Raw genomic sequence first — 15,789 nt, 5'->3', positions numbered from 1 at the left:
TAAAATAAAATTAAAATATAATAAAATAAATATTAAAAAACTATAAATAAATTAATATTAATTTTTATGATATATTTATAAATTAATTAATATAATTTTATTTATATTAAATTTATTTTTTAATATAATTATTTATTTATTTGAATTTTTAAAAATTTAAATGTTATATTAGATAATATGATAGACTAAAGAGGTTAATTCTCCTTTATTTAAAAATAAAATAAAATAAAAATAATATAGTATATTATAGTTGTCTTTAGATTTTATATTGTTAATATAATTTTTTAAAATTAAATAATTTTATAATTTAATTTATTTTAAAATAAATTTTATAATGTAATAAAATAAATATTAGATATATATATATATATAATATTAATTTTTAATAATATAAAATAAAATATTTAAATAAAATATAATTTTAATATTTTAATTATTAAAATAATTAATTAGATTTGTGAGGTTAATTATTAGGTTTTGAAATAAAATTTAGGTTTTATCTCAATAAACAAAAATTAAATTATTATTTTTTTTAAATTTAATAATTAATTAACATTGGCTAATAGACCGGGTTCGGGTGTTCTTGTGCGCGCTTGAACCAGCAGCGGCGGCCAATCAATCCGCAAATTCTCTCTCTCTACTTCTTTCTTTCTTTCTCATCAGATTCTCTGACCTGTTTTCCCTCGTCACCAGGTTAAAAACTTTTGCTCGCATTTCCATTTCACTCGTTACAACTAGAAGCGATTCTAACACCATTTTCTCAATCCATGACCGTCATGACTCCTGTTCCGATTGCTGTAAGTTTCATTCACTTCTCTTCTCTTTCTCTCCCTCCCGCTCTCCGCCTATGTAATCATCATCATCCGCTCTTCCAATTGCACTTGTTTCTTTCCTACTTCTTCTTCCGCCCACTCTTACTCTTTCTTTTATACATTCAACGAATGAGAAGGCATTACTGGGATTTTTCTGCACTTCATCTTTCTTTTAAGTATTTCTATCTAGGGCTTTCGCTAAATGGGTTTCTAACTCCTATGCCGATTCCACAAATGCAATTTATTTAGTTTCATGGACGTCATTATTTAGTTCTGGGAATTTTATTTTGTTTTGTTTTCAACCCTGTTGTTTATCGCTCGATCTAAACTAGCTGACTGCTGCTATTTTTTTTTTTTGCAGCAAGAGGATGAGGAGATGCTTGTCCCACATCCAGATTTGGAAGAAGGACCCCAGCCTATGGAAAGTATGTTTTATTTGATCTCTTATAACTCTTTTGGTCGAAGGTCCTATGTATATACTGACAATGAACATGTTCTGCATGACTCTATAAAGTGGAGTGTGGATTCAATTTTATTAAAATAATTGGATGTGCCAAGAAAGCAAACAAAAAGGAATTTGCTAAAGGTTATTTTTTATGGCATTACACTTAGGTCATGAAAATGTTTTTATGGAAATCTACATGTTGCAATCTTGTTCTTCCTTTGTGTTGTTTTTGTTTTACATTATGGACCCTGAATTGCAGAGAGTCCATAATTCTGAATGAATATGATACGAGAGGGAGAGGTTCATGTAATTTCAAGGTTTAGACCTAAATATAATACATGGTCTATCAAACTATTACACATAAAAGGTTGCAATTTTTGAGGAGGGATGGTTTGTTATGTATGTACATATCAAATCATTTACATGTCCTTTGTATTAGTTCATAGCGCAGTGTCCTAAATATTAATGGTTGATGACATGATACTTGGAAATTTGAGTCTATTAGTTATTCATATTTTCCTGTATTGATTTTGTAAATGGTGCTCCTTTGCTTGTTGACTTTAGAGATAGTAGTAATAAAATATTACATTTGCATTCTAGATATGGATGTATAGGATTTTCTTAAACTTTTTGCTGTAAGAGATATTAGATGAATACTTCTCCTGTAATGGTTTTGTTCCTTAGAGAAAATTGTATCCTGAATAAAAACATTTTCTTGATTGACTTATAGTTGTAGCACAACCAGAAGTTAGTAATGCTCCAGATAATCAGTCAGTTGAAGAACCCGAGACATCAAGGTTTTCATGGACAGTAGAGAATTTTTCTAGGTTGAATACAAAGAAACTCTACTCTGAAATCTTCAATGTTGGTGGCTATAAATGGTATTTTCTGATTCTTTAGCAACTGTCTATCTTCCTCCCTCTCCTACATTTTTTTTTTTCTGGAGGATTGACTGTTTGAGTTGATGTCATGTTTCCTTCTGGGCAGGAGAGCTCTTATTTTTCCTAAGGGAAACAATGTGGACCAGTTGTCCATGTATCTAGATGTTGCAGATTCAGCGACTTTACCATATGGCTGGAGTAGATATGCACACTTCAGTTTGGCAGTGGTTAATCAAATACATAACAAGTTCTCTGTAAGAAAAGGTAGGTGTAGTTCTTATCTCTGCTGACTGCAACCTGCAGCTATGAGTCTTTGCACCCACTATTCTCTTTATCGCTTCTTAGAAAGAATTTTCATGTGTTGGCTGAACTATTTTCGTCTTGATTACTGATTTCCCTTTATAAATACATTTGATTATCTTCAACTCATTGCCTACATTTTCCTTACACGGGTATCCTCACTAGGATTATAAACTACTTTCAGATGATTCTTGTTTTTTCCTGAGATAATAGTCATAGTAGCCTGAACATGTTTATCTCATTCTTGCCAAGTGTAGCCGGGGATCATGTATTCTTGTTAAAAATTGTATATGGGCTTTAGACATGTATGATTTTATTGATGAATACTGTAATTACATTGCCAATCTTTGTTATATACTGAAAACCTGCTCAAGGATTACCTTTTTTTACATTCATTTCGCTTACATGATTATCGTTTTTAGTAATATCTTGAGGAACTTTCTCTGGTATCTTCAATTTATCTTTTACCATATTCTGTTGTGGTGAGGTCATTGGCACAAGCTGCTATTGCAAATGCAGGGGAGGTAGTGTGAACCTTCTTTGCATCTTTGTTTCTATTTACTTTCTCATCTTATGCATTCTTATTTTCTATTCTTTTTTTTTGTTGAAGAAACTGCAAAGTTACATGTCTTAAATTTTCCTTCTCCTTAAGAATTACTTTTGAATTGTTGATGAGTAAGGTTGGACTTGTGGAATTTAAATATTTTATTTGGTAATGTAGATACTCAACACCAGTTCAATGCACGAGAGAGTGATTGGGGTTTCACATCTTTTATGCCTCTTAGTGAGCTGTATGATCCTGGAAGAGGTTATCTTGTGAATGATACTTGTATAATTGAGGCAGAGATAGCAGTGCGCCGTGTTGTTGATTATTGGGCACATGACTCGAAGAAAGAAACTGGATTTGTTGGACTTAAGAACCAAGGGGCAACTTGTTATATGAATTCTCTCCTTCAAACTCTATATCACATTCCTTATTTTAGGAAGGTTAGTTTTCTCTATTTCCATCAAAATCCCCTTTAGCTGTTTTTATTATTTGATAGTAACTTACAATATGTTTTTAGGCTGTGTATCACATGCCTACAACTGAGAACGACTCTCCATCGGCAAGCATTCCTTTGGCCCTCCAGAGTTTATTCTACAAGCTCCAGTATGCTGATAGCAGTGTAGCAACAAAAGAGCTGACAAAATCTTTTGGATGGGATACTTATGATTCTTTTATGCAGCATGATGTGCAAGAACTTAACAGAGTTCTATGTGAAAAACTTGAGGATAAAATGAAGGTTATCACATAATCACTGAGTCCATCTATGCTTATTTTATTGGAAGTAATAGATTGTTCAATTCTATCTTTGATGCGTGGTTGCAACAGGGAACTGTAGTGGAGGGTACTATACAGAAGTTGTTTGAAGGGCATCACATGAATTACATAGAATGCATCAACGTGGATTACAAATCTACCAGAAAGGAGTCGTTCTATGGTGTCTATCTACAATGAATTGTTTTGAAGTGTATATGCTATTATCACTTCGTTTTTTTCACACTCCTTCCTTCTTCTCTTTTCTCTATCACAGATCTTCAGCTTGACGTGAAAGGTTGTCGGGATGTCTACGAGTCTTTTGACAAGTATGTTGAGGTTGAACGCCTGGAAGGTGATAATAAGTATCAAGCAGAACAACATGGTTTACAGGTTTGTTGGTGGCTAAGTTGTATTTTGTAAATTAATTACTTGATTAAATTTGATGGGAAATTATTTTTTTCCCCATTTTCTTGGTCTGTCTATATGCCCCCACAGTATTTGCCTCTTCTCTTTATCATATGCACGCTGTTTCTGGTGAAAAAATTAGTAGTCAGACTTGCTTTCTCAAAATATGGTGTTTCCTGATTTACATTCTTTTGTCTTTAGGATAAGACTATATTTATATGATGATATCATACATCTACTTAGTGTAGTGTCATGTCATCAAATCCAAAAAAAAAAGTATTATGTTGTATCTCAGGATTTTATTCACCATAGTTCTGTTTTCAGGATGCTAAAAAGGGTGTGTTATTCATGGACTTCCCACCTGTCCTTCAACTTCAACTTAAGAGGTTTGAATATGATTTCATGCGTGATACTATGGTGAAGGTTAGTTAACTTCTTATATTTATTTTGTCAACTCACTTATTTGATTTTGAAGTTTCTTTGGTTCATTATTCTGTTAATGATCTTATTGTTCTCTTATAAGGAAAAATTACTTTGATTAATAATCTCTTGAATCTGAATTTGTTTCATATAATTATGTGTGGACTGAATTTATAATCTCACATACCCATTTAACAAGAAATCATGCTTCAGTTTCATAATTTTGGGTGGTTTTATCACATATTTTACATCCAATAATAATAATAATTTTGTTTTGAAAAGGAACATCCGATAATAACAATAATAATAATCGACATCCTAATATATCATAAGTTGGTTGTACCCTTATATGGAGGATCATCTTTGCTGGTTCAAGCTGGTGAAAAAATGTCAATTTTCATGTACTAGTTTTCAAAGCTTATGTAGTTTTCCTTCCATTTAGATTAATGACCGCTACGAGTTCCCGCTTGAACTCGATCTTGATCGAGGAAATTGCAAATACTTATCACCTGAAGCTGACAGGAGTGTTCGAAACCTCTACACACTTCACAGGTATAATACGTTCATTTTTTGCATCTTGTTCTTAGCTTGTAAGGCACTATGTCCATTGCTGCTCTCACTCTAGTTAGTCATATATATATGTTAGGTTAATGTCTAAGATTGTGTTACGATTCTAGATCTCGATTTAGGCAAGAAAAGGATGAGCTCAAACAATATTTGGGATAAAAGCCTCAGAGGTCATCCATTCTAGGATTAATTGCATTCATCGTTCACCATACTAACTAGTACATTCCTACACTATATATAGGATTAAGGAGGGATTGGTCTCTGCCATTTGTAACAACTAGATACTCTCTTCTAACAACTAGATACTCTCTTCTAACAACTATTTAGGCCGATATAGCCATATGCAATATGGCGTCATCTAAACCGTGGGTTGCCCTTTTAATCTATGCCGTAGATTTCTTTTATTATGCCATCCCTATTTATTAGGTACATATCAGATTGCTCTCATTCTAGTTAGTTTGTACTAGTTTGTAACCTTTTACTAGGATATGATTAGGTTTTGAGTGCATCATGGTCTTTGTAAAGATGTAATCCTTTCATCACCTATGAGTTGGAATCAGTGGCAAAATAACTATCCATTAGCTGTATCTCGGGAAAACTAGTTACTGTGATGTTCTATTTTTAAAGAATGTGAACAGTGTTAACATATATCCTTCAATTTCGTAGTTAATTTGCCTAGATTTTATTTAGTCGGCTCATCAACATTCATTACTGTACCTCAAAGTCGACTAGGCTATTATCTTATCCAATCTCTTCCAGAAATCTTACAACAGGGCTTAATTTAAAAACACTTTGGAAAGACTGGCATCTTTGCAGGGAAAAGCTTGTGGAATCAAATATTTAACATATACAGCTTTTCACAAGTTTGATGTCTCATTGGTTCAGTATCAATGGTTTATCACCATTAAAACTTATAATTCTTGACTTGTTAATTCTATCTATGTGATCTTCTATTGTGTATAGTATTTTTTTGGTTAATTGTTTACTAAACTGCTAGTTCATTTTCAACTTTTTTGGTTCCTTTGCAGTGTTCTAGTTCACAGTGGTGGGGTGCATGGTGGACACTATTATGCCTTCATAAGGCCAACACTTTGTGATCAGTGGTTTGTATTTTCTCTTCAGAATATATGCATTCATTTTACACGCGTGTTTATTTGAGCTCTTGTTTGTATGCTTTGTTAACTACTTGTCCTAATGCACTCAATTTTGCATTGATATCTCTAAATATTAATAATATCATATTTCTAAATTGTTTTGAAAAAAAAATGCCAACTTTTCATTAAAAAAAAAAGAACGCGGGGGTGTTCAAAACTACAAGGTGGGGGTGGGAAAAACAAAAGCAAGAAAAGTTGGATGTGAAGAAGATAAAAAGATTCTCATCCCGTACATGACCCTCTTTTCTTAATTGATGCAAACATGTGGAGCAGGAAGCCTTTGATTCTTCCAAAGCCGTAGCTTTTCCCTTCGAATGTTCTTATGTTCATTTCCTTCCAAGTTCCAAATCTTCCACCTCATTATGAGTTGAGAAATTAGTTGGCTATTTATTTTCTATATGCTATGTACTTGTAAAACCTTAAACCAGCTGACGATCAGGTAGATGTAGGATTCTACATCAGGTTTATTAAGTATTTTTTTTGTTTGAATTTATGCAATATTTTTCTTTTCTTCAGGTTCAAATTTGATGATGAGCGGGTTACTAAAGAAGATATAAAAAGGGCTTTAGAGGAACAATATGGTGGTGAAGAGGAGGTATACGTTGTTATGCTGTAATATGCAATTTGTAATTGTCTTTTTACTTATTTTTCTCATTTCTATTTGATTGTTCTCACCTTCTCAATCCTCAGTTGCCACAAACGAATCCAGGATTTAATAACACACCCTTTAAATTCACTAAATACTCAAATGCATACATGCTCGTGTATATACGTGAAAGTGACAAGGAGAAAATCATCTGTAATGTGGATGAGACAGACATTGCAGAGCATCTTAGGGTATGATGCTGCTGTTGAATTGTCAATTTTATTTAATCAGGTGTTTGTTCAAAATATATTTTGTTACTTATTTTGTGAGCATGCAGGAAAGGTTGAAGAGAGAACAAGAAGAAAAGGAAATCAAGAAAAAAGAAAAAGCAGAAGCTCATCTTTATACCGTTATAAAGGTAATTTACAAAGCATTTGCTAGAGGCTTTTATTTTATTGGGCATGGGTTTCCATTTTTCGCAAAGTATTTACTTTCATACTTATCTTATCTGAACATTTACTTGTAGGTTGCACGGAGTGAGGATCTTCTAAACCAGATTGGGAAAGATATTTATTTTGATCTTGTAGATCATGATAAAGTTAGAAGCTTCCGTGTACAGAAGCAAATGCCTTTTACCGACTTCAAGGTACCAGCTTTCATACTATACATTGTGTTAGAAGATTCTTTTAGATTTATTATGTATGAGCCTATTCCCAGGTTGTATGGTCTAAGTACTTTTGTTTCACCTATTTAAAGGTTGAGCACTTGAGCTATGTTTCTCTGGTATTTATATATCTTTTTGTTCTCAATCCACATGATATCACAGTTCTAGGTTAGTAATCTAGGCTCTCTTTCTATACCTCCACCCATATAAGCTCGTCCTCTGGCGGCATAGTGGATATGACATCATTGGTGCATAGGTAGATACAAGCCTAGGTTACAAACATAGAGCTTTGAAACCAGTAAACCACATATAAAGAAAATAAATGTTTACTGGATTTGAAAATGGGAATGGTGATAATAAATCAAAATAGATTCTTTAATTTTAATATATTGCATATTTGGATATGATTCTATATAATATATTTGACGCATTTTTTTTGTAAACATGCAATTTCTTATTTTGGATGGTTTTGTTATATAAGGTTTATAGTATTTTAGATCCGTTTAATTGATAAGCTTGGCCAGGTGGGTGGCCTTCATAAAAGTTGTGGTTTCTGAGGTTAAATATGCTTCATGGCACATGAAGAATAGTATTCTAGAAATTTTTATGCAAGGACTTTTGGAGCTAGGAGATCTTCATAACTATATATTTCCTGTTTTAATTTCCTTTGTATATCATAACTTTCCGCTGCAATTTTTCTTTATGTTTTGCTTGGAGTTATGCTAGTTAAAGAAGCTCAATGTTTCAGGCATAGCCGTCCATTTTAATATTTCTTTTGCTTTCCTTACTCTCCTTTGTTTGTATCTTGTGAAAGAACTTCATCTTCACTACTTTTTATGATTTAATAAAGTTGATATTCTTTTCAAAAAAACAAAATTAGAATAGCTTATTACTCTCTTTAAACCTTGATATAGAAAATTGCCTACTTCAAGTCTTCAACAAGTTCTGATTGTGTCTGTTGCCTCACATGCAGGAGGAAGTTGCAAAGGAGCTTGGTGTACCTGTGGAATTCCATCGTTTTTGGTTGTGGGCGAAACGTCAAAACCATACATACCGTCCTAATAGACCATTGACACCCTTGGAGGAAACACAAACAGTAAATATTCTGGTTTTCTTTTGTAGACATATTAGATAATCAATATTGATCTGGTTTTGCCTTTGATTTGCATTTTCTCTTTTGTGTATGTGTTGAAAGGGACTATATTCTCTTTAACAAACTTTGGTTACTTATCGTGGTTTTTTTTTTGAAAAAAAAGTACTTTTGTTACTTTCTAGTGGTTTGTAAATAAAACCATATTTGTGTGCACTGTGAATATCACTTGAATTAGCTATATGCGGTTTGTACTACGTGCTCAGTTTGTTTTATCATATCTTGTGTCCTCAAGTGCGTACCTTTTGTCTGCTTATTTTGACACAGTCATGACACCTACTTCAACTTAAGGTATTCTAAGTGGAAATCGAACCCGTGACCTTTGGTCTCTTAGGAACCACAAGTCACTTGATTTACCTTAGTGGGTTTTTGTTGAATTGCTTATTTTTTCAGTATTATGCTAATACTTTCTGATTCCAAGAATATGCTTAGTAGTGTCTCTATGATTTTGCTAACAATTTTATTACATGGAAATATGCTTGAGGCCACGTTCGATATATCGCAGGTTGGACAGCTGCGAGAAGTGTCAAATAAAGTTAATAATGCAGAATTAAAGTTGTTTCTGGAAGTAGAGATTGGACTGGTAATGCTTTATACAAATATCTTACTCAACTTATATACAGGATTTACTTTTTCTTTGAAGAAAGTGGTCAACTTTTCAATAATAATAAACTGGATTTACTGTTTCTGGTATTTCTAAACCATTTATTTATCCTTCAGGATATGTGCCCTGTTAAACATCCTGAGAAGACAAAAGATGATATTTTACTTTTCTTCAAGCTATATGATCCTGTGAAGGAAGAACTGCGGTAGTATATTATGTTTTTTTTCCAAAGCTTATACTTCTAGGATATCTTGCACAACTAGTTAACATTTTTGTCTCTGGCCCAGATATGCTGGAAGATTGTTTGTGAAGGCCATGAGTAAACCAATAGAAATCTTGGCAAAGCTGAATGAAATGGTTGGATATGCTCCCAATGAGGAAATTGAACTTTATGAGGTTTGAATCCTGTGATACATCTGTATCTCTCATACAGTGCCTATCCCAATCTTTCTTTTAGCCTATCTCTCCACCTCCCTTTCTTTCCCTCTCACTCAATCTGGTAGGTTTCTCTATTGAGTGGAACTCGTTTTTTGCTAAAACATTGAACTGTTTTTCAATAGTTCACCTTCTTTTTTGGCATGTTTTGCGTGATGATTTTAGTGGTCAATGTCATTCATTCACTAATCTTAATTTTGAACTAGGTGTATGGGTTTGTAGAAAAGTAAAGAGAAATTGTATTATTGAGAATTGTTTGCTTATAATAAAGATAGAGTATTTATAGGCAATCATATTTTTAACATAGGTAATAGTTTAATCATATCCTATTCCCATATGCTTATTCACACTAATATCAAATTAATATTATATTGTGGATATTATTCTAATATCATATCTAGTATTGCAACATTCCCCCTCCTGAAATCGAAGTTAATAAAGATTGAGTTGGATTGAAAACATATCTTTTGGCTTTAAACTGTAGCAAGCAATTGTTTTTTCCTCCCTCACACTAGGCTTCATATCGCCACCATAGGATTCTTCTTTGGCTGTTTTCAATGAGCGGTGATACAAGCCTAGGTTATTAAATAACATTCATACAGTTATAGACTTGAATGCTTAAAGGCTTCATATATTCCTGATCATTTCTCCTTGATTGTCTTTATAATACTTATTTTATGCAACTTACTCTTATACCACCGCATGCAGGAAATAAAGTTTGATCCACATGTCATGTGTGAGCCTATCGACAAGAAATCTGCTTTTAGATCTAGTCAGGTACAGTTTCTTCCAATGCATGATGTCATGGTTTGGTGCTTCTTCTGCTAATTTTTAATTAGGCATGTATGCAGCTTGAAGACGGGGACATTGTTTGTTTCCAAAAATCTATTTCGGAAAGTGGTGAACAACTCCGCTATCCAGATGTTCCTTCATTTTTGGAATATGTCCAAAATCGCCAGGTACTCCTGAGTATATCAATTTTGCTTGAAACTTACTATACTTGTGAAACCCTTTATATTGATATTTCTTTTATGTTTAAAGGGATCTTAAATATCTACCTAGCTAATCCTCTTAGATATTTTTATTAGATTTAATTGGACTTTTGTTGGATGTCAAGGAAGAGTTTCCGTAGATGATTGATAGTGGGTGAAGATGCAGGGCATTACAGTATTTCCTATTAGTTTTTTTTACTTGTCCGATTATTGTAGTAATAATATTAGGGTCTTTACCATTCTTTATGATGACTAAACATATGCTCCAACATCCAAACTGGAAGCAATTTTGAACGCTAAGAAGGGCTTTATAATAATTTTGATGATAGAATCAAGTCTGTTTACTGGGGTTTCTAGTATTTGATCTAGTGTCTCCTGCTGAAAATATCAAGCTATGTGCCCTTTTTATATTATCCTAAACTGTCCGTAATGTGATGGAAAGGAGAGCTTAATGTTGTTCATCTTCCTTCATATTATTTGATATAGACATTTGGCAGTCTCAAAGCAGGAAAATGAGCTTTGCTTGACAAAGAAAGCAATTTAGTTATGAGATTCTTTCTTCTACTCTTTGTCTCTATGATAAGCTCAGTCAGTATTAATGTATAACCTGTTTTCTTTCTTCTGTTTTTTTTTCTGTTGTCTCCTAAATTTGGTTGTACATGTATGCTTAACATGTCCCAGGTGGTACATTTTCGAGCACTGGAAAAGCCTAAGGAAGATGATTTTTGTTTAGAGTTGTAAGTGGAGACACCAATAATATATAATTGGACAATTTCTATTTTGAATTTTATGGCATTGTCAAGGTCAAAGCTTAATGTTTCCTGACATGTGATTATCAAATTGATGTTATATTAAATATGTTTTTTAATTTATTGGAACTGTCAAGGTCAAAGCAACACACTTATGATGATGTTGGGGAAAGAGTAGCCCATCATCTTGGTTTGGATGATCCATCCAAGGTCAGGATGACAGCTCACAATTGCTACTCTCAGCAACCCAAACCACAACCTATCAAATACCGTGGTGTGGATCATTTATCAGACATGTTGGTGCACTACAATCAGGTATCATGTCATATTTTTCTTTTCTTTTTTTGAGAAAAGGGACAACTTTGTATAAAAAACGTTTATGAACACGAAATGTGATCAACCTACAGAAAAGGAGGGAACAAAAAATGTCAAATAGGAAAGACAAGTATAAAAATGTCAACTCATGATATCTTTCTTATCATTTTGATTGGAATCACACTTTTTTTTCGTGAAAACGATTGCCAAAATTGAAGCTTATCACTACTTATGAGCTGGTTGTCTTCTTGGCTGTGATGCAACCATCCTATACTTTCCTTCTTGATTGCATTTGAGCCCTTCCTGTCTAGGATTTCACATCTTTTCCCTATTTTGTGTAAAAAACATTCCCCCACATTATTTACTGGTTTCAGAATATTTGATACCATTCTATGTATTCTGGTTGCAGACATCTGATATTTTGTATTATGAAGTACTGGACATCCCTCTGCCTGAATTGCAAGGGCTGAAAACACTGAAAGTAGCTTTTCATCTCCCAAAGAAAGATGAAGTATGTAGATTGTCCTCCAATTTATTGGATGTTTTCTGTTTCAAAAGCCGATGAATCTGATATATCTGTAATTCTTGTTTCAGGTGTCTATACACATTATTAGACTTCCTAAGCAGAGTAACGTAGGTGATGTTATTAGTGAATTAAAGACTAAGGTATTTTTCATAAGATTGTTATATGGTGCTTCTTTGTAACATCGCCTGACTCCTATTTGTATGTGTTTACTTATTTTTCATCTACACAAACAGGTTGAGTTATCTCATCCAAATGCAGAACTCAGGTTGCTCGAAGTGTTTTATCATAAGATCTACAAGGTGTGTACATTTGTTCCTTTCAGTCCTTGCTTCTCCATTGGTAGAACACTGATATAATTTCCTGTAGCATTCGTCTTCTACTGTAATTTCCTTTACAATCTTAACCACATTCTTATGCATTTCAAATACTTTTTTCAAGTTCCAAAACCGTTAGTGTACTCTTTGGAGGGTTTGTCCAACTGCTAAAGTGTCATGTATTTGAAGACTCTTTATTGTTTTTTAACAATTTTTTGCCTCTGATGTTATGCATGCAGATATTTCCACTCAATGAAAAGATCGAGAATATTAATGATCAGTATTGGACCTTGCGAGCAGAAGAGGTACTCTCTCTATCTTTATGCCCCTTCAGCGGACTCTCTGCTAACTCCCTCACTGTCCATTATTTAATTTTCAATGTGATCAGTTGTATCCAAAATATTTAGCCGAAACAATATTAAGAGAATCAGTTTAGTTTCAATTGGAAGGATTGAAACTAAAAAAATTGACTATTAAACCTAGGACTTGTTTGAGGTGGATTAATTGGATTAAACCCTATCAAACCAATATCCATCATCAGTTAATTCTTCTATCATCAACTCATCAACCAAAATAGCAAATTATACTTACTTTTTTCTTTATAATATTTTAAATTATTAAATACTATTAATATTTGGTCATTTTACCCAAATAAACCACTTTTCTTTAACAAGATTGTTTCTAAAAAAACAGATGGTTTCGAAATAAACCCAGATCAAATAATCGCATTGACATTTCCCTTAATCTTACCTGTAAGTTTATAGCACTTTCATTCATCTCTGGTATACTATCAGAAGTGAAAACCCAATTTAAAGAGTCAGGAAGTTAATAAATGAACCTAGCACGTAAACAGATGAATAATTCTGTATTTCAAATAAAGAAAAAGTTAATAAGTGAACCTACATTCACTAAATATCGAATCTTTTTTTTGGAGTGTATTAATTTAAACTGCATAGTTCAAATTCGTGTAGGAATTCAATGATTGATGTGCAACTATTCCTTTTTTCTTGCTTGTGTAACCCATGAATAGACCTTGCGTTCTTATTTAATATGAAAGTTGGAACTTTTCAAAAATAAAAGTATTCATTGTATGTAAGCTGTTTTATTCAATGTGAAAATGTTGATTTCTTAGTCACAAAGTTTCATTTATTTATCACTTTAACCATTTCTGCAGATTTCTGAAGAGGAGAAAAATCTTGGCCCTCATGATCGCTTGATACATGTATACCATTTTACTAAAGAGGCTGCTCAAAATCAAATGGTAACTATTAATTCACATGTATATATCTAACTAGTAATAATCTCATTTGGCTGAGTTCTCTTGTTTAATGTTAATAGCAGATTCAGAACTTCGGAGAACCATTTTTCTTGGTCATCCATGAAGGTGAGACGTTGTCTGATGTCAAACTAAGAATACAGGCAAAATTGCAGGTTGCTGATGAGGAGTTTGCTAAGGTACAATTCTTAATTGAGTGCTTAACCACCATATCTGTATTCATTTCCACCTTTTTGTTATATTTCTCATATTTCAGTTGTTTTTTTAAGCAATTTTATGTTCCTTTGTTTTTTTCTTGGCCAGTGGAAATTTGCATTTCTGTCACTAAACCGACCTGAATATTTGGAAGACACGGATGTTGTGTGTAGCAGATTTCAGGTGTGTATGTTTTTATAGTATTTCCCATATATGATATTGTTCTTATTTGGAATATTTGTTCTGTTTTTATGGATATTATATATGGAGTTGTTGTCGTGACATTGAATCATCTGTGTGCAGAAAAGAGATGTTTATGGTGCGTGGGAACAACAGTATCTGGGGTTAGAACATACAGATAATACTCCAAAAAGAGTCTATCCAGTAAATCAGGTTAGATTTCTTGTTTATTGTCTAAGGAGTTACATTTGTACTGTCTATACGGATAAAAATAATAATTACACCCTTTAAATTGTATACACAATTGAAATTTCAGAACCGTCACACCTATGAGAAGCCAGTGAAGATTTACAATTAGCGTATGGGAAGAATCTATGTATATCATATTTTCTGGACTGGATATAACTACTACAGGAGGAAAGAAGATTGCTTTAAGAGCTAAGCTACAAGAAGGAAATGATACTTTTGATTTTGATTTTCCCTTATATCTGGATTAAGACAGAGTTATGGCAACTGGTTATTTTTGATCTTATATATGTTTTAATCCCAAACAAGGCACTTCAGTTGCTGCTCTTTTTTTTAAGCTAACTGGATACTTGGTTGATCCTGTGTTTTTTTTTTTTATATATATCTTGTGCTTGTCTTAATATTGCACTCTTAAGATACATAAATTGAAAATATTTTTGGACTTGACTGAATTTATACCAAGTATTAGATGGCTCTGATGAGGTTGAAATAATAATATATAACAGAAAAATATAATTAAACAAAATAAATATAATTTTGAGTTTTGATTGATAATTTAATTGATAAAATTGATGAGAGAATAGTTGGAAAGGTGATGAGTTATTTGAAAATTATTCAGATAAATCAAAACAAGATTCTTTGAACAATTTTACTGAGATAGCTTGCACAAAAGAAAAAGAAAATTTGTTTAAAAATTAGCCTCTTATAAACTATTCTAACAATGTGTTATTTTATTTTAATTATTATTATTTACTTGATTTAATTAGTAAATGTTTAAATAGTTATTTTTATTATAAATGATTTATTATCTTTAATTTTAAAGATTATAAATAGAAATATAAATAAATTTAAATTATTAATCTTATTAAAAAATAAAATTCAAAATAATTTATTACTTTTTATATATAATTAAGTTAAAATATTTAGTATATATTATTAAATTAAGACTTTCACGAAAAAATGTCTAATGGTTCCATTGAATGTTAACCGATCTTTGTTATTCACTATGGGACTCGGGATAAACCCGTGCCTCAAAGCGGGTAATAAAAGTCGTGTCGTGATATATATCACTTTTGTCATGCCCACCACGGGCTTTTACAAGGGAAGGGAACATTTTCAGACTTTGTTTTCGGCATTATATAGCCCACATCATTCTTGGCCTTGTTCAGATCAGAGCACATCTAATAAGTAAAAAAAAGAACATTGTATTTTGAAAACAAGGTGCTTATAAACTATTGTAATTGTGGACCAAGGTCTTAATGGAAGATATAAT

The 15,789-nt window shown here is 32.4% G+C and overlaps 1 protein-coding gene across 4 annotated transcripts; it reads left to right on the top strand.

Annotated features, from left to right (window-relative positions):
• The first annotated feature begins 600 nt into the window (after window positions 1-600).
• Window positions 601-14,915, top strand: LOC124921151 (ubiquitin C-terminal hydrolase 12-like). Of its 4 annotated transcripts, none has more exons than XM_047461770.1 (32): window positions 601-797; window positions 1,174-1,237; window positions 1,988-2,138; window positions 2,245-2,402; window positions 3,160-3,425; window positions 3,503-3,721; window positions 3,811-3,919; window positions 4,013-4,128; window positions 4,468-4,566; window positions 5,006-5,115; window positions 6,159-6,233; window positions 6,801-6,879; window positions 6,975-7,121; window positions 7,208-7,288; window positions 7,397-7,516; window positions 8,508-8,630; window positions 9,190-9,267; window positions 9,405-9,493; window positions 9,576-9,684; window positions 10,432-10,500; window positions 10,563-10,682; window positions 11,397-11,452; window positions 11,602-11,779; window positions 12,189-12,290; window positions 12,374-12,445; window positions 12,539-12,604; window positions 12,859-12,924; window positions 13,794-13,880; window positions 13,961-14,074; window positions 14,199-14,273; window positions 14,394-14,483; window positions 14,587-14,915. In XM_047461770.1, exons 1-32 carry the CDS (start codon window positions 768-770, stop codon window positions 14,626-14,628), a joined length of 3,360 nt encoding a protein of 1,119 aa, XP_047317726.1. In that variant the 5' UTR covers window positions 601-767; the 3' UTR covers window positions 14,629-14,915. The 4 variants fall into 4 exon arrangements, with proteins under 4 accessions (XP_047317726.1, XP_047317728.1, XP_047317725.1 ...); XM_047461772.1 differs by having other exon boundaries at window positions 602-797; window positions 10,575-10,682; XM_047461769.1 differs by having other exon boundaries at window positions 602-797; window positions 13,958-14,074.
• Window positions 14,916-15,789: the final 874 nt, after the last annotated feature.

Source organism: Impatiens glandulifera, chromosome 1 (assembly GCF_907164915.1).
Source record: "Impatiens glandulifera chromosome 1, dImpGla2.1, whole genome shotgun sequence".
Lineage (NCBI taxonomy): Eukaryota > Viridiplantae > Streptophyta > Magnoliopsida > Ericales > Balsaminaceae > Impatiens > Impatiens glandulifera.
Note: the sequence above shows the minus strand (reverse complement) of the source record. Positions and strands in the feature narration are given on the sequence as shown.